Source organism: Rhinolophus sinicus, chromosome 16 (genome assembly GCF_057876585.1).
Source record: "Rhinolophus sinicus isolate RSI-liver-muscle chromosome 16, RSI-T2T, whole genome shotgun sequence".
Lineage (NCBI taxonomy): Eukaryota > Metazoa > Chordata > Mammalia > Chiroptera > Rhinolophidae > Rhinolophus > Rhinolophus sinicus.
In genome coordinates, this window is record NC_142516.1 from 184,183,152 (window position 1) to 184,209,558 (window position 26,407).

Genomic DNA, 26,407 nt, shown 5'->3' on the forward strand with positions numbered 1-26,407 from the left:
AAATACAATACCGTAAGATATTTTAAAAGAGAAACCACATTCACATAACTTTTATTATAGTATACTGTTATAATTGTTCTATTTTATTACTGCAGTTGTTAATGTCTTACTGTGGGTAATTTATAAATTAAACTGTATCAGAGGTATATATGTATAGGAGAACCATAATATATATAAGTCCTCACTTAACATTGTCGATAGGTTCTTGAAAACTACGACTAAGCAAAACGACATACAAGAAAACCATTTTTCCCATAGGCTAATTGATGTAAATAGGAGTTAAGTTCCTACAGCATATTTCTGGTCACAAAAACATCACCAAACTTCTAAATAAAAACCCAAAGCACTTCTAATATTAAATATTAAAATAAATGTGAGCTATACACACATTTAAGAAAGATTAATAAAAACAAGTGAGATCATTATTTTCTACCCCCCTTATTCCAGTTCAGGGTTGCGGGCAGCTGGGGCCCATCCTGGCAGCTCAGGGCACAAGACGGTACCGACCCTGGCCAGGACATCCTTCCATCAAGGAAGATAAAACTCACACATACCCATACTCAGACTGGGACAATTTAGACACGCCGATTCACCTCACGTGCACATCTGTGGGACGTGGGAGGAAACCAGAGTCCCCAGAGAAAACCCATGCAGACATGGGAGAGCGTGCAAACTCCACACAGACAATGGCCCCGGCTGGGAATTGATTTTTTTTCTCATTGACCTTTTACCAAAATGACGTTATTCGAGGACCTGCTGTATAGGTATTCAGTCCTATCTGTGGTTTCAGACATCCACTGGGGGATCTTGGACTGTATCGTCCTTGGATAAGGGGGAACCCCTGTACTTTGGATTAGAGTTGGTGATTTATATTTTGGCTCCTCACTCAACTGGAAGCTCTGTAAGGTAAGGACAAAGTTTTATATACCACTGCACAGAACCAATCACAGAAAGTTACTCAAATTACCACATCTTTTGATGCTCATTAAGCCAAAGAACAGTAAGAAACGGAAGCCAAGCAGAAAGTCTACTTTAAATACTGGCTTATAGTTTGTACAGGATAGAATTCATTCCGCTCTCAAAGAACTCTACAATCTGTGTCCTCAAGATGCTCACTTATTGACTCAGTCTCCCAAAGTTTATTTTTTATTTAAAAGTAGAGTTTAAGCCCTAACTGTAACATGATTAACAATACTTTGTCTTTAAATAGGGGCTTACAAAGAAGTTTATAAAGCTTCTATCACTAAAGTTTACCATGTTATATAAAGTTCTGAAATAACAGATGAAAAATGTGTTTAATTTATAGATGGTTAAAAAAAGGCATATAAAGAGAACATAATTCTCAAGACATCACATAATTCTCAAGACATTTTTTTCTTTCCAACAATGCATGCTTGTTTTCTACTTGAAGAGTTCGATTGCACTTTGTAGGAAAACTAAAATAGACTCTTAGGTCAAGAAATGTGACTCGATTCATTAAAAAATACATTTGTAAGTACTGTATATTTTTAGCTGTACTTAGATTTCCATGCCTCAGTCTGCTTCTTGACATGGGTCCATTTCATTTATGTAATAATAAATAATAAAGCATTTATTTTGCTGATTTAAGGTTTTCATCCAAAAATTCAATAATGGCTTCTTCATCTGCTGATTGAAGCAGTCTCTGAATTAGCTGATCCAGGCACTTCTCCCCACATAAAAATTCCTGGCAAAAGAGTTATGAAAATCTGATTACTAGATATAAAGGAGAAACAAAGTAAAAAATTAAGTGTATATTTATTTCCTTTCTTTACAACCATTATTTGAAAGCAATAAAGGATGACTAATGTACAACTGCTAGCTTGGGAGGATCCCATTAATATTAACTTTTTATGTAAAAAGTGAATCCAAGAGTAAATGGAATTATACTCTATCTTAAGTTGTTTAAATTAGCATTTTGTTTAAAAATCAATCTTGTAGGATTTGGATCTTTTAACTCTGGAGAAAATGAAACAGAGATTTGAAGCAACTTTTGAAATGTACCACCTCCCTCTCTTTAAAATTCATTTGCTTTTCTGACAACACAGTTCTAAGTGCTCAGACCATCACTGAGAGGATATATTTGCTGAATCTGTTCTCCTCTTGTACCCTAGAAAAAAATAAGGCTTTTTATTCTTGTCCTGAAAATTCCACCCTTTTCACTCATGTCACGTTATTTCACAAGGGCAAAAGAGACTAAAATGCCTCAATGCCTGAGGCATCCTGCTGCCAGGGTAATGTGAGGACTGCTCCTTGATATTCTCTTCCTTGCCCAATTCTCTGGACCTCCCCGGAACATTCCAGCTCACTCTTCTCATGCCAACCCTCCAAATTTAAATTACTTTTTTTTTTTTTTTGAGTTTATTGGGTGACAATGATTAGTAAAGTTACATAGCTTTCAAGTATACAATTCTATAATACATCATCTGTATATCACATTTTGTGTTCACCACCCAGAGTCAGTTCTCCTTCCATCACCATATATTTGACCCCCTTACCCTCATCTACACCCCCTCCCTTACCCTCTGGTAACCACTAAACTATTGTCTGTGTCTAAGTTTTTGTTTCTTTATTTGTTTGTCTTGATCCTTTGTTACTCTCAGTTTTACATCCCACATATCAGTCAAGTCATATGGTTCTCGACTTTTTCTTTCTGACTTACTTCGCTCAGCATAATAATCTCAAGATCCATCCATGTTGTCACAAATGGCACTATTTCATCTTTTCTTATGGCAGAATAGTAGTGGTTTATGATCATTCTTTTTTTTTTTCCCCCTTAAATAGATATCCCATGTAATAGAAAAATGTTTATGCTGGAATATTTAGGGGACAAGTGTCTTGAGGTCTGTAACTTGCTTTCATATGGTTTGATAGCAACACTGGCGTAGATATGGAGAGTAAGAGGTGGAGGAGAAAGAGAAGCAAACACAGCAAAATGTTAACAATGGGTGCATCTAAGTATAGTGTGCATATTGAACTAGTCTTTAAACAGGTGCTTGAAATTTTCAAAATAAAAAATTCAGAAAAAAATTTCCCTCATGTTAACCTCTAAATAATTCCACTAAATGAAAACTGTTTCAGTTGGACCTCCCCGTAGCCCTCCCTAAAGCTCCTCTCTGAGAAATGACTAAAATAATGACTTCAAATACCTTTCCTGTGTTATACAGAAGTTCTATGTAATGGAGTTGTTGGGATCAGCACATTCTCCTATTTTAGAAACGCTCAAACCTAGACATTGGCTTACTGGAAATACTTCAAGGCCAGCATCTGGAACACAGAACATTTCAAGTTTTGGTGTAGGCATGAACTCATCTTTTAGTCTTTCTTGAATAGTCGTAAAGTTGAATTTTAGGTTAAGTGTACACATTTATCTCTCAAGTTAAACTATAAGGGAAAAGATATGCCTTACAAGTACTATCTTTGTGTTCCACAAAATACCAGCATATAGTTTAAAACCAAATTAAACTTTAAAATTGAACAGAAAGCAAAAGCACTATAATGAAAATTTTAAATTAAGATTTATAACATTTTGAGCATTATATGAAAATTTCTAATAAAATTTGTGTGCCTGAAGCTCAGATTATTAATTATTATATTGCCAAGATGACCTCATCATTTAGAAACTATGTAACAAGGATTATCATCACTCTTATTGATAATCACATCACGTTCACAGTTCAATTTGATTAACCTGAGTGCTAGAGATAAAAAGGTCAAAGATGAAGGAGTTATAGTTTCTACCTTTCAGAAGCTCATATCCTAGTGGGGGAGCTAGGCAATACATAAGCATCATACTACAGTGATTTAAAATAAAGAAGAAAGTGGGGCTTGTAAGGGAGCCATTGATTTTGACAAGAAGGTAGCATCAGCGAAGAATACAGGAAGGAAGGAAAAATTTGAATTAGATCTTAAAAAGAGAATAATATTTCTCCAAATAGAGACAAGCAGAGAATTTTAGTCAAAAAAATGAGTATGAAGAAAAGTCTGTAAAGTACAACTGACCCTTGCACAACACGGTTTTGAACTGCATGGGCCCACTTATACTTGGATTTTTTTCAACAAATATATTGGAAAACTTTTTGGATATGTGCTACAATTTGAAAACATTTGCAGATAAGCCGTATGATTTTCTTAATAACATTTTATTTTTTCTAGCTTACATTATTGTAAGAATACAATACATAATACATATATTGTATTGTGCATTAATTGACTATGTTACCGGTAAGGCTCTGGTCAACAGTAGGCTATTATTAGTTAAGTTTGGGGGAAGTCAAGTTATACATGTGAGGAGTGTAAATGTCTAAATACTACATTGTTTTGTATACCTGACACTAATTTTAAAAAGTTATACATGGATTTTCAACTACAAGGGGAGGTCAGAAGCCCAACCCCTGCATTGTCCAAAGGTGAACTATACATTTAATGCCCAGAGCAAGAGGAAATTCCCAGTGTAACTGAAATATAGGGCAGGAGATAGGTTGATACTAAGAAGTCTTCACAAGGACATTGAGAAACAGAATAAATATACAAAACAACATATATCACATGGTGATCTGTGCTTATTATCTAGATAAATAAATATAAAATTACCTATAAGGGAATGCATAAGACTACTGGGTGACCTCACAGACCCCAAGGATAGGAGTGTACCGGGCTGCCACCACCACCCTGGGAATGAAGCTGAGCCTCAGGAATAAATGAATGTGGGTTTTGCTTAGCATAATAAAGATTATTATGCTAAATGAAGTAAGTCAGACAAAAAGTCAAGAACCATGACTTCACTCATATGTGGGATATAAAACTGAAAGCGACAAAGAAACAAAAACTCATAGAAACACACAACAGTTTGTTTAGTGGTTACCAGAGGGTAAGTGGGGAGGAGGGTAGTAGAAGAGGGTAAAGGGGGTCAAATATATGGTGGTGGAAGGAGACCTGACTCTGGGTGGTGAACACACAACGTGATGTATAGAAAAACTAAACAATGAATGTGGGGAGTAACATCATCAATGTTCTTTCCACACAGTTCTCGTTTTACTCCTCTCAATGTGTCAGCTTCATTCTTCTCTCACTGAAGACTGCTTTCTCCCCATGGCTAGAAATGTGGCTTCTAACCTCTTATAACACATATTTCAGCTTTAGCCACCAAGAGAAAGAATGGCCTTTTTTGTTTCCAGTTTAAAAATCCTGGGAAGGAACTCATTGGCCGGGACTTATTTGGACTTTCTCTGCCTCCCCCACAAAATCAATTACTGTCTTGGGTCAGGATCATAATCATGTAAGAACATGTCGGTTCTACCAGGAACTATGTGGATGGTGCAGGGAGAAGGTCGGGTCTAGAATAACAAGGAGAGGGCAGAGTTCCAGACATCAGTGTTCTTTCCATTCCATTCCTTCCGTTCTGTCCTATAGCAGTTGCCCTGGGGTTAAGGCCTTTATCGCTTTTCTTACCTCATCTACAACTCGTTACTATTCAGTCCTAGTCGCTTTATTGTCCTGCATACAGATTTTAATGTTTTATTATAATATTTTTTCATACCATTTCCCCACATCTCCCTTTAACTAATATGAAACGTTTCCGTTCTTTTCAATAGTTGGTGATTATTAGAGCATACCAGTATGATTTTCCTTATCATTTCTGAGTCTGGCATGCTGGTTTTGTTAGCAATAACATGCTAGTATTTAGGCCAAAGTCAGATATTTTATAACTATACAAGCCAGTCAACCTGCCTTTGGGTCATGACAGAATACTACAGTAAGTACCTATGGGCCCTTCTAAAAAATATTACTGGTCATAAGAATGTCGCTGTCTCATGGAAAACCATCACCTCTACTAGAAAAACAACTGAAAGATTATGGTGTAATTAGAACAATATGGCCAAACATGTTTGCTAGTTACTGTTTCCTGAGGAAAGGGAAGTTAGCAAATGTTTTCTCCTCCTCGACAGGGCAATTGTGTTACAAATTCCTATCACCTAGTGACAGCAAGACAGCCTTGGCTGCTGAGCAGACTCAGGAAGTGGCATAAGGGACACAGACATTTCTGAACACATTAACAACACAGACATTTCCCTTGTAAAACTGGTACTTTAATTTTGAATGTTGAATGGGACGGAATCAAGTGAAAGAAGCCGTAGGCATCCCATGGCACCGAGGAAAAGAACAAAATCTGCCTCCTGCCTTTCCCATAGTCCTTTATGGGAACCAGTTCACGTTCCCCCTCAGTGGAAGCAAAGGGAAATGTTTCTGTGCTGCGTCCTTAATGTATTAATGTCAGTGGTCCTGGCTAGATGGGATTTAGTTAGGTTGACCTTCAAAGCAAACTGACAGGGTCTTTCCCCAAAAAACATAAGGGTCACACCTCAATCTAATGGACACATGCTGCTGCAGAGGCAGAAATCTAAGATGCCCCCTGGTGCACACGCCTGGCATAACAACCTCCTTAAATGCAGGCAGAAGCTGTGACTGTGACAGAATATCACTCCAGTGACTGGGTCACTACTCCGTTGGCTCTGAGTTAATTAAAAGGAATATTATCCATGTGGGTCTGACCTACGCAGGTGAGCTCTTTAGAAGGCCTGAGCCATTCCTGCAAGAGATTCAAAGTGAGAAAGGGCCTCTGGCGGGGGCCATACAGCAGACAACTACAGTCATTCTTTAGGAGCTGGAAGCAACGTCCAGCCGATGGACAGCAAGGAAATGGGAGCCTGGCGCCTACAGCTCAAGGAAATGGAATTCTGCCAACAACCACATGAGCTCGGAAGAGAACTCCCAGCGCTAGAAAGGCATGCAGCCTGGCCCACACCTTGAGACCTGTGAGACCTGGGGTAGCGAACTCAGCTCTGCCATGCCTGGATTCCTGACCCACGGTAACCATGAGATATAAATAGGTATTACTTTAAGCCACTAAGTTCGTGGTAATGTGTTACACACAAATAGAAACCGACACATGTGTATATATGGATGCAGTCACGTGCTGCTTAACGTTTCAGTCAGCGGTGTGCCGCGGATATGCTGGCAGTCCCTTAAGATTATAATGAAGCTGAAAAATTCCTATCACCCCGTGACATCATATCATAGCCGTCATAAGGTCATAGCACAAGGTACGTACGTGTTTGTGGTGAGGCTTGCGTTAACAAACCTATTGTACTATACTGTACAGCACATAATGCCTGATGATGATAATAAATGACTATTACTGGTTTATGTATTTATTGTACTATACTTTTTATCATTACTTAGAGTGTACCCTTTATACTTATTTAAAAATGTTTGCTGTAAAATGGTCTGCCGTGTTACACGGCAGCTCTTACATCTCGTGTGTACTGCCGCTCTTGATGTATCATTTTCTCTTGTGCCTGATGTAATGTCGTGTGGTTTTATACAATAACATGTACAGGCCTGTCGCCCAGGCGCCACAGGCTGTACCATGTAACGAGGGGTGTAGTGGGCTGTACCACCTAGGTTTGTGTGAGCGCACTCTGTGATGCTCACACAATGATGAAATCGCCTAACGACGCGTTTCTCACAACATATCCCCATGGTTAAGCGCAGCATAACCATCTTGAAAATACATTAATGTAGTAACAAGAATTTGGAATTTAAAAGATAACTGTTTCAAACTGGCAAATTAGACCATGTTTCTTACAAGCAAACTAATAAAAATGTTTGTCAATTTTAGGGTACTAACATAAACTGGCTTAATGATTTTAAGTTACTTGGCAATATTTTAGACATTACTCGCTAGAATGTGACCACACGTTCTTTGAAAATCAAAGGTACCTGAAGCGTCCTTAGAGATATTACCTTAATATCACGCACTTCATAAGCTATCCTGTGGTCAGTGACTCTATCCTGGGTGAAGTTGTATGTCCGAATTCTCTCCGACTGGGCTCTTGTTCCCACCTGTGCCGGAACAAAAAGCAATTCATGTTTTTAACTTCATCATTACCTTTATTATAATGGAAAAAGTACGTGTAAATGACTTTTCTATTGTAACATTTTAAATATTTCCTAACGTCATATATACAAAGTGACAAAGAACAAGAATGGGCAGAACTTTATGTCTGAAACTACTATGCCAAACCACTAAAGCTCAGTTATGGAATAAAAATTTATGCTTCTTTGGTACTTCAAACTCCAGATACATAAAACCACATTATCTTTCCACCCTGATCAGTTCTTCCTCCTAGTTTCTATGAATGACACCACAATGTTCCCTTTGAACATTGTGTAGAAAACTCTGACAGCCTGCAATTTAACAAACATTTCACGGGAGCTTCCTATCTGCCAGGATTTGATATGGACCCTGAAACCACCTTCAATTCATCCCATTCTCTAACTGCCCATTTCCAATGGTTTTAAGAGTGTTATTCTATCCTGCCGTTTCCATTTCTACTATCTATCATTCAAAGGCTCATTGCTTTCATCTACATTCTTGTAAAATCTCCTGATTAAATCTTCCATGTCTCTGCTTATATTGTGTTGCCCTGCTAACTGTTCCTTATGCACAGTTTGATCATAAATTGGTTTCTTCCTTGGTTCCTTATCTACTAAGCAAACACAACTCAATTCTCAGCATTCAACGCACTTCATAATGTGGCCAACTTTCCCAGTACTATTTCTGGAAATGATGTGAACATCTGTAATGCCATATATGGCATATGCCATATATGGCATATGCCACCCTGGTTTACCATATGCTATGATTATTTATATTCTTCTTAGTCTGCTCATCTCCCCTAGCTCCCCAGCATATGATACACACCACCCTCCCACTCCCACTTTTTCACGACTAAAAAAGACATTTCTCTAACTTATTTTCTAAAACAAACAACGCAAGACTAAACTCGTAAATCTGGCTGATCACCAGGAGAGTTTTTTAAAATTAAAGATTCCAAAGCCCAAGCTTAGATATACTGAACCCAGAATTATGGATTTTTAAAACATTCCCCAGGCCACTCATTCTGTAACTCGCCAGGTTTGGAAACTACTATGCCAAAGCACCATATCAATGCCAGGGACCCCACCCTGATCAACTGCATGAGTCTCTGGGGAGGTGGGGAGGGGTTGCCTAGGCATCCACAAAGCTCTGTGGGTGGTAAGTGGAGCCAGGATGGACAACCTGGCATAATGCCTTCCACATAAAAGCTACTGTATATATTAGCTTAAGAAAAACCTCTATGCATTAGAAATACCTACTAAGAAGTTTCACACAGATGGACAAGTTAATTGGGAAGCATGGAGGTCTTTTCTGGCCTCTCAAACCAGACTACGGAAGAAGAGACACACACACAGTTTATGTAAGGTCAATCTCTAAAGTAAAATAAATTTTTATTTTAAAAATTACGGTGTGAAACATCTGGTGCCACAAGGTCAAATGGCAATGTCTCTTATTAAATCAAATGTGGTGGAGTTCCTAGTATTTATGTCACTACTTATGTGCTAAGAAGTAATGGTCTGTAACTGAGCTTCCTATGTGCAAATGGATACACTGGTGCTATGTCACAATCTAGGATGACCACAACTCGAAGATTAAGATGTTCTATCCTGTCACTGTTACTCCACTTCAAGTTAGAATGTGGGTAAGAGAAACGAGAAGGGCAAAATTGTGAAAAAACTGGGACATCTACGCGAAAAGAATAATGTTTCGTTTTTGTTTTTTGTTTTTTAAAGATTTTATTGGGGAAGGGGGACAGGACTTTATTGGGGCACAGTGTGTACTTCCAGGCCTTTTTTCCAAGTCAAGTTGTTGTCCTTTCAATCTTAGTTGTGGAGGGCGCAGCTCAGCTCTAGGTCCAGTTGCCGTTTTCTAGTTACAGGGGGCACAGCCCAGTGTCCCTTGCAGGAGTCAAACCGACAACCTTGTGATTGAGAGGACGCATTCCAACCAACTGAGCCATCCGGGAGCTCAGCGGCAGCTCAGCTCAAGGTGCCGTGTTCAATCTCAGTTGCAGGGGGCGGAGCCCACCATCCCTTGTGGGACTCGAGGAATTGAACTGGCAACCTTGTGGTTGAGAGCCCACTGGCCCACGTGGGAATCGAACCGGCAGCCTTCGGAGTTAGGAGCATGGAGCTCTAACCGCCTGAGCAACCGGGCCGGCCCAAGAATAATGTTTCGTTTTAAGGTGATTGATTATCCTACAAAGGCCACAAAATCTTCCAAATTTACTGTGGCATGCCTATCTTCAAATAACACTAAAGCACAGTTACTTCTGGGTTCCACTTTCTCTTCTAACCTCTCTCAAAGACAAACGACTCTTCTTAGAATTTAAAATCACATAATACTTTGTTTCTATAACTATGACATTTATTTGTTTTGCTTAGAACTTATCTAGTTATATATTTGAATAAATACTGTACATGTATGCAGCACAAAATTCAAAAAGTACAAAAGGGTGTGTAACGAACACTAAGTTTTATACCCCTTGTCCCCAGACTCCATCAGTAGCAACCGATGTCACCAGTTTTTTGCAGTGCCACTTATTTTTTATTTCATATATAGTTATAATAAAAGCATAGGTTTTTAAACCTAAAAAAATCTTTTATACCAATTTTCTCTCAAAACAGTTATGATATAAACACTGGAGAGAAACAACTGGGAAATAATTTTTGGTTCATGCATATGTCACCTACTTATTTGCAAGGTGGCATGTCCCATTTTAGCCACAATCCTTCAGTCTAAATGCATTTAAAAGTTATTGCTTATTTACAAATGAGCATGTTTCCTTATGCTCTAAGGTATTTCAATCTGATCAAGAAGAAATACTACATTTTCTACATAACATGATGACTTTTTGTACAGATGTATTAAATTATTAAACCCAATAAATCTTACCTGCAGTTTTCTAACACTCTGTTGTTGACACTTGTCTTTCTCAATAGTCTGCTGGTAGAGTCTAGCTCTCAACACACGCAAAGCTATTTCTTTATTTTTTATCTGTGATCGTTCTTGTTGGCATTCCACTACAAGCCCTGAAAAAATAACAGGGATCAGAGGTAAACCAGCCTTCACAAACGAAAGTAAGGTAGAACTGAGGTGTCAATTACATTTTTCAGTAACACTGGGGGGGAAAAAAAGAGATAGAACTGAGGAACATTTTAAAGGGGCAAAGGTTAATCAGGAAAAAATCACAGAGGCTTAAATACATTTTAGATCTAGCCTACTTCAGAAACTATACCTGCGTTATGATGGGAATAGTGGTACATGGCCATTTGGGTCCTGGTATCTGAATGAGATATTTCAGATGGGAAGACTGGAAACAGCGGCATCTGCAGATCAGTGAACATACTCTCATGCCCAGAGCTCTGCCTCTCCATCCCAGCTCATGGCAATCCTTTCACAGCTCAACAAAGAGCAAGCCACTGTCATCCCCTGTGTACTGCTCCGTTCTCTGTCCTACTCCAGAAGCCAGCCTTTCCCCTTCGCATCACAAATGCACACAGAGCTGACGTTTGAGAAACGACTTTATATATAGAAAACAATGAAAAGAAACTACTCAAACTCTTTCAAAGGAAGTGTGAATGCTTCTCAGATGTCTTGGTTCTGAACCCAGCTAATCACACACTTAACCACACATTTTGGTTAGCCAAGTGGATTTGGGGGGTTTGCCACTTCAGGCCTCTGTTCTTAACTTTGCAGCTACCACTATGAAGGTCTGTATCCAATCCAGACCCCGGGTACAGAGGTGCAAGGTTGTTTTTTCTGAACCACAAAAACCTCAAACCCCAAGCCCCTATTAGCCTAGGCCAACTGCACTGATATTGTAGAAACTAATTTGCTGGAGATTTTTCAAATTCCTATGAAATTCTACTCTGCATACTAGGTTTTCACCCTGTCTAAGTAAGATACAATCTAGGCCTGCTGATACTTTTAGTAGGGCACCTAGGTTTCACCTCTGTTACTTTCAACTTACTTATTCTGCTTTACTGCAGCCGTGTGCTTGGGCTGGGGCACCAACTTGCTTCCATCTCCCAGGCATTTGCCTGGAGTTGTCTTGAACCTGGTATCCTTATCTTTTCACCACCCAAAAGAATAATAAAGAGCTCTTGAAGATTTTAAAAAACAACACATTTTTACAATCCAGTAAAAGTGCTGAAATAAAAAGAGCTAACACCCAAACTAACAGACTATGTGAGAGGAAAAAAAAGAAGAAAATAAAACAATAAATCCAAGAGGACTAATATTTAACAAAAATTCCAGGAAGAACAAAGAAAATGGTAAGAAACTGTTGAAGAAAATATTTCAGAATGGACATGAGTCTCCAAATTGAAAGCAATAAATACCCAGACAATGAATGCCAAAAGTCTTACATGTGCCAAGTGGAAATGATTTCCAACAAATGTTCATGATCAATAAAGTGTGAGGTTAGAATAAAGCTATTTTCAGATCGACAAAGTCCCAAAATATTTACGTCTCATCCATCTTTTCTCAGGAAGTCTCTTAAAGATGAGCTTCACTAAAATGGTGGAGTAAACTAACAGAGATGAGATGGGATCCAAGAAACAGGAAGCTCTACTCCAAAATAGAGATCAAGGGAATTCCCTAACTGTTGGTGGCCAGGGGAGCAGCTCGTTTAGGCTGGAGCAGAATAATGGAGTCTTCTGTCACGTGTCATCACAAAGCATCAGCCCTGTTGAAAGGGACCAATTTCATTTCATAGAGCTTCTGGAAGATGTAGGACAACTGAGAGTCCTTTCAAATGCTGAAGAGTTTTTATAAGGTGTGAAAAGAATTTCCAGAGGGGGTGGCTTACCGGTGGGGACATGGACAAGCCTGACAGCACTATCAGTTGTGTTAACGTGCTGTCCTCCTGCTCCTTTGGCTCGAAATGTATCTACCCGCAAATCCTTGGGGTCGACTCTCACGTCTACCTAGAACGGAAAGTGTAACGTAAGTAAATTCTACACTCAACAAATACGTTAACACGAAATTTATTCCAAGGTTTTCAAATAAACTGTACTGCTTTGTGTCATGAGTCTTAATTACACTAACAGGTGAAATAACTTGAACCAAAGAAGGAACCACAAACTCTGTTACTACAGTGACACTGACTTATGATGCTACGAGGTCACTGAGTTCTGCAGCCTTTCGAGTTTCATCACCCATCATCTCACAAAGCTACACTGGACAGAAAACATGTATGTCTGCGTGTATATAAAAAGTTGATTCGCATTATTCCTTGATTCTGTATTTGCAAATTTACCTACTTGCTAAAACGTGTTGGTTCCACAAAACCAATTGTTGCAGCACTTTCAGTCACGTCCAGACATGCGCAGTGCAGCAAAGCATTCAGGTTGCTCTCCATGTGCACACTCCCAGGCGAGGTCAAACAAGGTGACACTCTGCGTTCTTGTTATTATACAATATGGCCAGAGGATGTAGACAGGAAGGGGCAGCGCACTGCAGCGCGAGAAGGGCTGGCTCTGCGGCCGGCTGGAGAGTTTGCATCCCAACCCTGACACCTATTAGTGAGGCGGCCTCAGGCCAGTCACCTAACACTTTTCTCTTTTGTAAAATATAGAAAACAGAATCTACTAGGATGGGCTGTTGTTAGATTATAATCTGTGTGAGACATATACATATACCTATATTTGTCCTAGGAGACATGGTTTAGTATTCTCTAAATCAGTGTCTGCTGAGACTTTACAGAACATATAACTACTGTGAATAATGAGAATTGCCTGTGTGTGTGTGTGTGTGTGTGTGTGTGTGTGTGTGTGTGTGTGTGTGTGTTATTAGTGGGCTGAATGGAGCCATCCCAAAAAATATGTTCATGGTCTAACTACTGAAACCTTATTTGGAAAAAGGGTCTTTGCACAAGTAATTGAGTTAAGATGAGATAATCCTGGACTATTCCGATAGGCCCTAAATCGAATTACAAGTGTCCTTCTAAGAGACACCTAGAGGAGAGAGAAGAGGGGAACATGGGAATTCAGAGGCTGAGATTGAAGTTGTACAGCTTCAAGCCAAGGAACCCTTGGAGACACCAGAAGCTGGAAGAGGCTGGGGAGGACTCCCCACAGACACTTCAGAAGGAGCACGGCCCTGCCAACACCTCGATTTTGAACTTTTGGCCTCTAAAACTGTGAGATAAATGAGTTTTTGTTGTTTTAAGCCACTAACTTTGTTGTAGTTTGTTATGGCAGCCTTAGAAAACTATGTGTGTGTGTGCATGTGTATATGTGTATGGGTGTGTGTGTGCGTGTGCGCGCATAACTACATACGTATATATATGTGTATATATACAAAGGGTCCCAAAAAAATGTACACACATTTTAAGAAAGGAAAAACTGTATTAAAATTATGCTGATGGTAACCACTTTGAGCACCTCTTGTAATTGCAGAAGTCAAACATGACTTGTATTCATCTTTTGTTATTGAGTATTACAATTTTAATAGCTTTTTCTTTTCTTAAAATGTGTATCCATTTTTTTGGCACCCTCTGTATGTATGTATGTATGTATGTATGTATGTATGTATGTATGTGTGTATATATATATATATAGTATAATAAAGCAAAAAATAAACATATTAAAGTGATTAAGAAACAAGATTTTTTACTCTAAATAGAAAGAGACATAAATAAGTGTTAAGTTGGTGCAAAAGTAATTGTGGTTTTTGCAATTATTTTTAACCTTTTAAACCACAATTACTTTTGCACCAACCCAGTAGAAAATTCAAAGTGAGGGGGAAAAATTCCCTATAATGTTATATTTGAATTGGTAGTATTAATATGAACCAGTGATTTAAAATTATATGTATTTCCTAGCTCTCTCCACTGAAAAGTCTAGATTTAAGCATACTTTAATACTAATGGGCACACCTAATACCCAGATCTTGATTTCTGGGTCCATTCCTCATCAAAAAGAGCCAGGTCTGACCTCAAGTCTAGGCAGGAGAGTATACGGTGAGCCTTAGATCTAATTACACCAGGAAGCAAGTACACACTCAGAGACTGATGGCATCATTTCAAAAGGGCTACCCTATAAAGGCTAATACTCGCTTAATCTGGGACAATTTGAACATCAGAAACAATTATTATAACTCACTGAATTTAAAAAACAAATCCATAAATCTATAATGATCTCAATATATGAAACTCAATATATAAGTTTATAATGAGGTAAAATAAAAGAGAAAGAAAGCAAGAAGGAAGGAGGAGAAAAGGTAGTAGGGAGGAAAGTTCTTTACAGAAAAGAATGCCAGCTATAAAGGTAGAAGGAATGATTGAATTAGAAAATCACCATCTTGCTACCCCAAACTAAAGAACTGATTCAGGGAAAGACGGATGTTAAAACCATGGAAGAAAAGTAGTTGGGAATAGGATGTATGCACCCTAGAGATTATTTAGTAATTGCAAAGGGAAAAACACACTTTTACAATGGAGATAGTTTTGTGGTCACCATCTTAACGAAATGTTCAAACTAATCCTCACTAAAAGTGGGACAATCTGATATGTGCCTTCTGATAAGATTCAACATGAATATGATGATACTTATAAAGTATTCTTGCTCAAAACATGTAACCTGAATAGAATGGAACATTTAGCTATAACTTTCAATATAATACAGGAGATAAAGGAACAAGTAAAGAGTACCATGAGGAAACAATCACATGAATTCAAAACGTGGGACAGGCTACAAGACAAAAGGTATAGACTCTTCAAAAAGTCAATGTTATTAAGGGAAAAAAACAACAACAAAAGATTGGGAAACTGTTCCAGAAATTAAAAACTAATTGTAACGTGTGCAACTCAATGGGATCCTGGTTTAAAAATAGCTATAAAAATACTTTTAAGATGACTGAGGAAGACTATACAATGGACTAGACATTAGACAATTGTGATACTGTGATTTATAGTAAGAAATACATAGTTTGGTCTTTGTCCAGTTCCAGTCACAGAACTCCTAAAAACTGTGGAATTTCCAAAGTGAAAGGGTGATATAGGTGTCTTTTGCTATTCATTACAAGCTCCTTTCAACCACACTTGAGTTTATGTTAATGATGTGATTTTTGGAAAGCCCCCAGATAACCACAGGATGGGGCCTGTTTGACAGGGGTGGCAATCATGTGATTAGAGGGGTGGAACTTTCAGTTCTAGCCCCCCAACCTGGAGGGAGGGGAGCCGGAGGTTGAATTAATCCCCAGTGGCCAATGATTTAATCAATCGTGACTCCATATGGAAGCCTGCATGAAAATCCCAAAAGTCCAGGGTTTAGAGAGCTTCCAGGTTGGCGAGCATGTGGAGGTGCTAGGAAGGTGGCATGTGTGGAGAGGGAGGGACGCTCAGCACCCCATCCCACATACTTGTCTTTTGCACTCGCCATCTCTGCCATCTGGCTATTCCCTAGCTGTAGCCTTTGTAATAAACTTGTATCTAGTAGGTAAACTGTTTTCCTGAGCTCTGTGAACCGCTCTAGCAAATGATCAAACCTCCAGTTTACAGGTAGTTGGTCAGAAGCACAGATAACCACCTGGGCTTGCTATTGGCCCCTGAAGTGGGAAGGGAGGCAGTCTTGTGGGACAGGGTCCTTAGCCTGTGAGATCTGATGCTAGCTCCCGGGAGACAGCACCAGAGTGTAATTAAATTGTAGAACACCCACTTAGTGCCTGCAGAGAACTGGTGAATTGCTTGGTGGCATCAAAAAGCCCCACACGTCTGGAGTACAGAAGTATTCCATGAGTAGACAGAATACATAGTTTTTCCTAGACAGTAATGTGACAGAATTACAACTGATTTTCACAGGTAATGGTATTGTGTTTATGTAGGAGAATGTCCTATTCTTAAGAAATGTAAGATGAAGATTTGGGAGTGGTTAAAGTCTTATAGTGTCCGCTATATCCTTTATACTTCATTAAAACACACACACACACACACACACACACACACACACACACACACACACACAGAGGAATAAAGCAAATGTGGTAAAATATAAACAATTGTTGACTCCAAGTGAAAGTTATAAAAGTTTTCAGTGTGGTATTCTTTCAACTCTGTATATGTTTAACTAAATCTTTTAAAGAGTTAGGAAAACAAAAAACATGGGAATATGGCTTATTCAACTAATAAGATATAGACCCCACCAATAGCTTATCACTGACCTCAAAATACTAACTATGGAATTCGTTGTTTTTTTCAGACATAACCTAGGCGACATTTAAACAGCTTTACGGATTTTGTTTTATGAAGTGACTTCTATTTAAAACAAAACAAAACATCTTGGTCAGGGATAAGCAGGGCAAGTTTACTGGGGAAGTGTCAAGGATTTCCCAATAGTGACTGTAAAATTCAATCTGCAACCCTGAAAATCACAGATTTTTGGAGAAGCTAAGGCTTTTCAGCACAGGACGCATTTACACGAGTGATTTCCCAGTGCTCCCTGGTGGTTACCTCATCTGGCTGAGGCAGGACAATGACCGACATGGTTCCCGTGTGAATCCGCTGCATCCGGGACGACAGGCCCACCTCAGGGATTCGCTGAACTCGGTGAATCCCACCTTCGTACTTCAAATGCTTGTAGACACTCTCACCAGAAATTCGGGCGGCGGCATGATGTAGCCCTCCTAGGGAAACAAAACATCCAGAAAGAATAATGAATTCCACTTTGAAAGGGATCAAGATCTTAAATGCCCTTAATCTAAGGCGTGAATGTAAGTACGGAGCCCGAGATGAGAACATAAAGTAGGTACAAAACTGTGTTTTACCAACGTAAATGTATTTATAAAAGGAAACATACCAAAATGTTATTTATGGTTATCTCTGGAGAATAGAATAACAGATTTTTAAAATTTTCCTTTTTATACTTTTGTTCCCAAATTTTCTATAATGAACAAGTTTTACTTTTATAAAAATACTATTAGAAAAAAAGAATACTGGGACGTTTTCTGCTCTGAGCTATGGTATGCAATCTTAGGCTAACACGATGCCATATATAAAAGAATGTTCAGTAACATAATAATTTGATAATGACGAATAACTATAAATCCTTCCAAGCTTTCAAGAATTTATTGAAATTTAGCTCTTGCTTATCTGTGGAGTGGGAAGATTATCACAAAAAAATCTTAATGGGCTAGCTTGTTCTTATTGAAATTGTTTCAAAAATTATTTTTATTGTACAGTAATATAGGCATAAACACCCCACATGAATCAAATGTACGGTTTAATGACCACAAGAGCAGTAAGAACTTTGTCAGTCACCCCAAAAGCCCTCCCATAGGCCGCTTTCCAGTTGCAATCCCCTCCCTTTCCCATGAGTAACTATTCATGCTTTATTTTATTCCTTTATTATAATTTCATTGCCTAAATATGCTATACTAGGCACTACAGTTCAGTCTAATGCATTTAAAGTTTGATATGTCTTTTAAATCACTTAATCTATAGGTTCATCACTTATCTCTTTCGTTTCCTACAAGTCATCCATTGAGGAACCTGGGCAGAATTTCCCACAGCCTGGTTCTGCCAACTGTATACTCTTGGCACAGCTCAACCTGTTCTGCTGCCCTCTATATCGGCTGCAATTTGGCAGCTGGATCAGACACCAGCTGGGTCAGACACCAGCCTGAGCTCCCTGGGAAGACTACAGGGAGCTCATCATGTCCACTTGTCTTTCTATGGTCTCGACAGCCTTTGACGCCTCATGAATCACAGGGTTGTAAAATGGTGACAGTCTAATCCTATCATTTCGTTCTCACTTTAAATTAGTTCAATTACATTTATAAAAAGACATTTCCCTTTGTTTACTATTTGATTATCCAGTGATACAGTTATTTAGAAAAGGCAAGATAAATGCTTGGTTCTGGTCCTTTACCAGTTTTACCACAATAATACATCAATATTTTTCTTTCTTTTTTTTTTTGCAATACAGTGAATTAGGGTCCTTTTAAACCTCTGAAGATGATTATTTTTAAAAATATCATTATGAACTCAAGAAATAGAATCTATCCAAAGTGTTTAAATCAATTACAATTATTATTGAAGCTCAACTTGGCCCATCTTTGGCCAGCACGAGTCTCTTCACGTGAATTTCTGAGTTCCTTTGACAAGCCTCTTGTAATGGTGTTAACAAGATGTTCGGGGATTACCTTGACCACTTCTTGCCCCAGAATCAGCCCTATCTCCAAGAAGTTCTGGTTCCTTTCAGAAAGTAGTATTTCAAGACCACAATTTGGGGCTATGGATGTTCACTGCTGCTGGGTTGGTCAGTTTCCAGGCCTTTTCAGTGGACAGAGATAGGAAATTTCTCATGAGTTCATTCTGATGTTGGGAGAAATTTCTCCATGGGTCTGTTGTGTTTCTGCACATCTTGCAAAACCCCTTTTGTTCCAGAACCTTCTTAAGGGTGTTTGTAGAGTGAACAGCTTTGGAGATAATATCTCCCTGCACAGAAAAGGACAAACTTGCTCCCTGCCTTGGAAGAGAGAGCTAGTGTGTCCTTCGAGCGCAATGGACAGGCATGTTCACTGTCCATTCAAAAAGACTTGCAATCCCTCAGCTCAGGGGACCTCTCCTGCAATGAAACCCACTGAACGGGTACTTTTAAAATGATTTCCCCATCCCCTTTACTTCATGTTGAATGCAAATATTTGAATTTATATGAGGTGAAAAGGAGAAGGCTGCGACTTTATAGATTAATAGAACCAATTTTAATCTGCCTGGGTTCAGATTCAAGCTCCTCCTCTTCCTAGCTATATGTCCACAGGCAAGTTACTTAACTTGTCCGCACTGTTGTTTTCCTTATTTGTAAACGATGGTAACATATAACCTGGGCTACAGCACTGCCCACCTGAAGGGGGCGCCATTCACATTGCAGAGAATGTGAGCGGTGCGTCACGGCATAGGTAAGCATATGACATAGCCTGGAATTCATCCTATGCTCCAGAGGTTGTTGTGAGGAATAACTGAGGTAAGTACTCAGAGCATTTAGCAGTGCTGACGACACAGTGGTCAACCAGTATCCTTAGTAACTGGAACTATGCCATTGGCTCTCCTGGACCAGTATGGTATCTTGTGTCAAAATAGTCTTCTTAAAAACATGTATTTACCAAATCATATTCTTATCAATAAAATCTTCAACAACTCTCTATTCCCTAACAACCAAGTCCTGTTCAGCTTCCAAGGTTTTTCAAACCCTACCCTCTCCAACCTGTTGCCTATTACTTCCGGGACAAATATGGTCTGGGTCAACTGGCTTCCTCCCTGTCCTACACGCACACCGGGACCCTTCGCACCACCATGCAGCTGCTCAGGTGGTTCCTTCCTGCTCCCACTGGCTGTATTTCAAATCTGTACCGCGCACAACTTACCTATGCCAGATATTGGTTTTCATTTCCCTAGACTGTTAACTTACATGAATCCGCTTTCCCCACTTTGATAGCTTGTTTTATTACTTGTGACCCCTCTGTCTACTACAGTGTATATGTAAGCAGACAATTACTTCCAGATGGATTAAAAGAATGGGAAGAAAAAACCACTGAGATGTTCTGATTTAACATACTTTCAAGTTTAAGGACTTGCATGGTTTGCTATTGTTTATGTTGTATAAGTTCTTATCAGCCTAACTAGAGTGGAAGGTTTTTGAAAATAAAGACAAATGATGAATTTTTTCTGCATTCCCACAAAAATCTAATACATCATTAGCTACTTTGTCTAATAAACTTTCCACTTACATATCACATAAGTGATAAAGTTCCTTAGAGTAAAAACCTTAATATATCTTCGCTTTGAACAACAGAGTAATGATTTTCAAGGCAAAGTATACTCATATACCTATCTTCCACAGGGAAATTTTCTCTCATTCAGATCTTCCAGCCTAGGAGGGTACCTCCCCCCTTTTCTCTTGTCCCAGTTAAGAACTCTACTAGAGTAAGCCACTGTGATTAATGAGTCTATGTCACAGTATTTAGTAGATCAAATGTTTAAAAATAAGACATGGTTCTAATGAAGTTCAGAGAAAAAATAATTTTCAGCATCTTCTATGGACAAAATCCTCAAATGTCCCTACCATAATCAGCTGGTGTATAATTCAGAAGTTCAAATTTCCAGTGTTTATAGCTTGAATAATTCTGGTACATGTCAAATATTTCCCGAGTAAACTGTTGGCAGATATCACCTAAACAAAAATACAAAAAATATTCAGTCAGAACGAATTTCTAAGAGAACCATTCTTAGGTACAGGCCACTTAGGAAGTGAGGAATCATGACTTCAAAAATGAAACACATGGGGGGCGGCTGGTTGGCTCAGTTGGTTAGAGCGCAGTGCTCTGAACAACAGGGTTGCCGGTTCGATCCCCATATGGGCCACTGTGAGCTGCGCCCTCCACAACTAGAGTGATACAACTACTTGACTTGGAGCTGATGGGTCCTGGAAAAACACACTTAAAATTAAAAAAAAAAAAAAAAAAAAAAAAAAATGAAACACATTTTGCAGACTTTTAAAGTTACGGTCTGTCAAATCACAGTAAAATTTAGGTATTTTTTAGATTATTTACAGTAAAATTATTTTACTGACCTCCAGTGGTTCTTCCAGAAGTTACCTCTAAAATAACATCATTTTTGTCATATTTCTCCTTTGGCACTAGACTCTGGAAAAGCTAAGCAAGTGAAAAAACATAAGCATTAGTGTGTATACGTTCTATGGTATATGTACCATTAAACTTGAACTTAGATAAAAGACCCCAAGCTTAAAAAAACAAATCAGTAATTAACAAAATCATATAGCATCCCAATGAGGTCCAGTCCTAAAATGCTTTAATAAGTAGACCTAATTAGACCTAAAATAAGTGATCAATTCATGCTAACAATGAAGTTACTTGTCAGGACATTCTCTACAATACTATCAGATCATCTTAATTTTCTAAAATGCAGAAGTTTAGACCAAAGTTCAGAGGGTTCCACTCAATTTTCTTTAGATTTTGCCTCTTATTAGTTCTGAACAGTAGTTCCTTTCATCTAATGAATGAAGTAAAGCTTTGAAAGTCTTAATTTCAAGAAAATGAGGACTTTTACATATGATTATTTTCTCCTGCCATAAAGGACCGCGGACTCCAGGCCATGCTGTCTACCTGCCTTTTCAGTGGAGTCGCTGTTTAAAGAGCATGCTGAGAACACCCCAGATAAGGCTCTGATAGTTTCTCAACTGTGACAAGAAAAAAAGGAGCTTCCTAAAAAAGAAACCAATTTTCCTCGTAGGAAGAGCAATTTTATTTTCATTATTACTAAAAAGGCTTTCAAGTCAAATTATAAGTACTTATGAGTCATGATTCTCCATACTGTCAATTTCTGAAATACTCCATCTCTGCCAGAAAGGATACAGTCTATGGGAGAGAATATTAGACTAAGAGTCAGACATCTTACTTACAGCCTTTGATTAGCTGGTTAAATCAGTGACAAAAATAACTGACACCTCCACCTCGTCCCCCTCAACCCTCAGCAAGCCCCTCTACTGGGTTCCCAGAGTAGGGAAGACTGAAGGCAGGATGGCAAATGTGACAAAGGGGAACATAGTATGCAGCACTGTGATTTTCATTGTCTTGTCGACAAATCATCCACTGAGCTGGAGGAAGCTAAAGACTTGTGTTAATCAACTGTCACTATACCCTTGGATTCGCTCCATTCTATCAAGCATGCAAATTTTCATTCCTTAATTAACAAAACCACTATAATCCACTCCCTCTTTCTAACACTTCACACCCTTCATTCCCCACCTTAGTGAGCTAAATTTCTTTACCAGCATGTGTTTTCTTCATTGGCAAGTTAATAGATTCAACTTTAGAATATTGTTGCTGCGAAGTGGGGGGTGTTTTATGCTTTTACGTCACAATCTCTTCAATCTCATTCTGTAGCAAATTACAGCACTGGACTCAGCTTAATCACTTATCGTAAGAGACTTAATAAGCTGGTGCTTGGAAAGTACTTTGAGCACCAAAGAATAGTCTAGCAAGACCAGGATTGCTTTATATTAACTCTATTGAGATTAGTTTACCTACTAAAACATACCTCACCATATAACATATTGATTTTTTGAGCAATGGTTTGCCTCTCTTCCAATGCAAGTTCTTGTAACTGCTTTTCATCTTGTTTATTCAGACCTACAAACCAGCAACAGTAATAAGGTAAAAATTTTTAAATACTTATAGAGAAACTCTTACATACTTAGCTATCTAATCTCTGCCTACTAAGTTTTATTTCAGTTGTGAAGGCAAAGCATTATACAAAAGAACAGAAGAGTTAGAGAATGTCAATTAACAAGTATTTAAGTATGTTAAAAACATTCAGTGTGAAAAGAAGTATGATCCTACCCCAAAGAGCTTGTGATTTGAATGTCTATAAGTAATTATAGAAATCAGTGATTAATCAAACATGTTTAAAATGGGACTGGCTAACTAAATACAAATCCAGATAAGGTAAGTTTGGAGTAAACTGGGGTGGCCACTTCTCGTCTAAAGGTGGCAGCCATTACTCAGAACACTGAGTAACCTAACAAGGCTAGATCCTCCATTTTGGTAGAGAAAATGTAACTAATATCATTACTATTATAGAATAGTAGAATTGTAAACCTAGAAGAGATTTTAGAAACAATCTAATCCAATCTAATTACACATGATACAACTAAGGCTGAAAGAAGTTGTGTTGATTTAACTTAGCATTCAATAAGCTCCTATTATGTGCAAGTAACTTCCCCAAAACTAATTACAAATTTGAGTGGCATTATGCAAAAGAGTAAAACATAATCCTCATTAAACATAGGTGAGATATTTGTGGTGCTACCAATAGAAGGCTGGAAGCTATAAGGCTTTGGACATCCAGACATCACAGGTATAACTATGAATGGCCTTGACATCGCTTAACATCTCTAAGGCTTAATTAAGCAGAATGGAACACAGAAGAAAGTTTAGAAACTAAAAACCAACAGCAAAATCTGGATAAATGTTGAATCCCAGGTTAGTTTATTATGCCTAATTCTCAGCTTCTGCATATTTTGAAAAATTTTCTAAGAGAAAAAATGTTGATAGCAATATGAAGAAATACCAAAATTAAAAAGAAACACCTCTCACATCATACACAAATTTAACTCAAATGGATGAAAGACCTAAATTTTTCTTTTATAATCTTAAGAAGTCTTTTTTCTTTCTCCAGTTTTTATCCCCCCATGTTCCTGTCCTTTCCAGGTGTAGAGCTCATCACTTGTAGGCTTTTTAAAAGACTGAGTTCAATAAAGCTTTAACTTAGAAAATCAATCTTGTACACACATATATTTTTTACCCACTTTTACACATTGATTCTAATTCTTCAATTGCTTGTTCGGACTCCTGAATTTCTTTGTAAATGGTGACAAGTGGTGCCAACTCAGCATGCCTTCGATTCAAGGACCTTTGGTCCCCTTGATTCACAGAGATATGCTGCAAACACTGACCAAGTGTTTGGTACTCCTTATTCAGGTCCTGCATATATTTCTGCAGTGCTTTATGCTTCCAGAGCATGCTGCTATCTTGATGACAGTATCTCCTGGACCAATTCTTATTTAACAGACGATGGAGAATGTGATTCCTGTTTTGTCTAAAAACCCGCAGACTTGTATCAAGATGTATCTGTGCGAATTGATGAGAAAAGGGGGGGATGTGGCACTGGCGGTGACCATGAAGAGATGGATGTCTAAAAAGCCAAACACAGAGGTGACGACTCATCTCAGCATCTGAAATACAATAAATAAATGCAATCTGAAAAAAAGTCAACTCTACACATATAATAAAGATGGAAGGAACCTCAAGAAATCTTGCTCAGTTCACTGCCTCAGCCAGCTCTAAACACAGTCCTCAAACTTCATAACCCACAAAAAGAAAATAATTCTTCAAACCTCTGAAAAGAATGTATTAAAATAAATGAAGATAGCACTGTTTTCTACCCACTCAACATATATAATTAACTAAGGCAAATGAATAGGAATGTAACCAATAAATATGTCAACAGAATGTGTTAAATCAGCTATTTTCTAGAAAGTATCCAGAATCTAGAATTGAGTGTGTGAACAAGTACTTGAAAGGTATAAAATAATCATGCAAACTTTAGGTGGTTCACATATAGACTCCTATAGTTTGAAGGAAATAGTAACAATTTTCTTGTCTAATTCTTTAATTTTAGGTTAGGTTAAATTGGCTTTGTACTATGATTACTTGTTCTGCCTTGTAACAGAAATCATCAAGAGCTAACAAAGTACACAATGGTTTTATTAAGAAAGGGAAAAGATAAAGCTTTCTAAGAGAAACACTTTGGCCCTAAAATCTTGAGGTTCAAAGTTGAAACCAGGGTCAAAATTTAACAAAATAAACCTTTATTGTCTCCAGTGTTCTTACTATGAGAGATGTACTCATATTAGCTCATTTGATCATTATAACTTTACTAACGTATGATGTATCATTATCTCTTAGGAAATAAAATATTCAGTATAGCCTCTAAAATATTCAGTTTGCAGGGTTCTACTAATGAATTTTAATGTACTGAATCACATTGGGAAAAGGGCTGTGGAACAATGCACCAATGCCCAGTAGCCACAAATGCTACAGTCCTCCAGCAGAAGTTTCTGTGTGTCATTACATCCAGGCTCAAGCACATCGGAGGAGGTGTGTCCATCTGAAAACGGACAGACTAAAAGGATGGCAAACGTTTTTGTTAGAATACTTCTGGCTAACACTTCCATCTTAGGTACAGTAGTAGAACGAGTAACTCTCAAGGTCATGAACCTCAATGTTAAGTGGGGGGAAAACCTAAGACGTTTACTCCCTAGGATTCTCTATGCCTGAGAACAGCACGTCTTCTCCATCACCCATCACAGTAACAGGGTTACTCTGATCCTCTAGGAACAATCTCAGCGCCAGCATGGCAGAAGTGGCACTAAAACCGGGAGAGAGCAGCATGTCTAAGCCACGCTGTGTTAACTCAGTATATGGAGTGATCCCATAAGGAGGGAACATGGAGAAAAAAATAAAAGAGCTGGAGAAAGAGAAAAGACTTTTTAAAATTATAAAAGAGAAACGAATTATTAGTACCCAAAATAAAGAAGAAAGGACGTTAGCTTCCCTTACTGAGGTCGGAACCTTCTGTAACCCGCTACACTTCATCCCGACAGACACCGAATCACTTTCACTTCCGGGGTCACTTCTTCCGGTTACTACTTGATTTTCAGCCCCGCCTCCGTTTTGACACGTCCAGACGAGTACTCCTTGGGCATGCATAACAATGAGGTAACAGAGGAAACAAAAGAGAAAAATGACAGCAAGAAAGAAAAAAAAAAATGACAAGGCGAGAAAAATTCCCACGAGAGGACGAAGCAGCGTATTTATCGCCAGCCGGAGCCCAGTGCGTGGGTTGCGATGCCAAGGGCGTCAGAG

At 38.5% G+C, this 26,407-nt stretch overlaps 1 protein-coding gene across 5 annotated transcripts; it reads right to left on the reverse strand.

Moving 5' to 3' along the window:
* Positions 1–1,124: 1,124 nt before the first annotated feature.
* Positions 1,125–26,407, reverse strand: MTRF1 (mitochondrial translation release factor 1). Of its 5 annotated transcripts, XR_002139483.3 has the most exons (11): positions 26,066–26,407; positions 24,289–24,714; positions 23,019–23,110; positions 21,532–21,613; positions 21,025–21,132; positions 17,415–17,587; positions 12,774–12,891; positions 10,856–10,992; positions 7,825–7,923; positions 3,168–3,285; positions 1,125–1,705 (listed from the first exon to the last, which is right to left on the reverse strand). XR_002139483.3 is itself a non-coding variant. In XM_019755295.3 (10 exons), exons 2-10 carry the CDS (start codon positions 24,704–24,706, stop codon positions 1,592–1,594), a joined length of 1,194 nt encoding a protein of 397 aa, XP_019610854.2. In that variant the 5' UTR covers positions 24,707–24,714; positions 26,066–26,407; the 3' UTR covers positions 1,125–1,591. The 5 variants fall into 5 exon arrangements, 4 of the variants coding, with proteins under 4 accessions (XP_019610854.2, XP_019610852.2, XP_019610851.2 ...); XM_019755295.3 differs by lacking the exon at positions 3,168–3,285 and having other exon boundaries at positions 24,436–24,714; XM_019755293.3 differs by lacking the exon at positions 3,168–3,285 and having other exon boundaries at positions 26,102–26,406.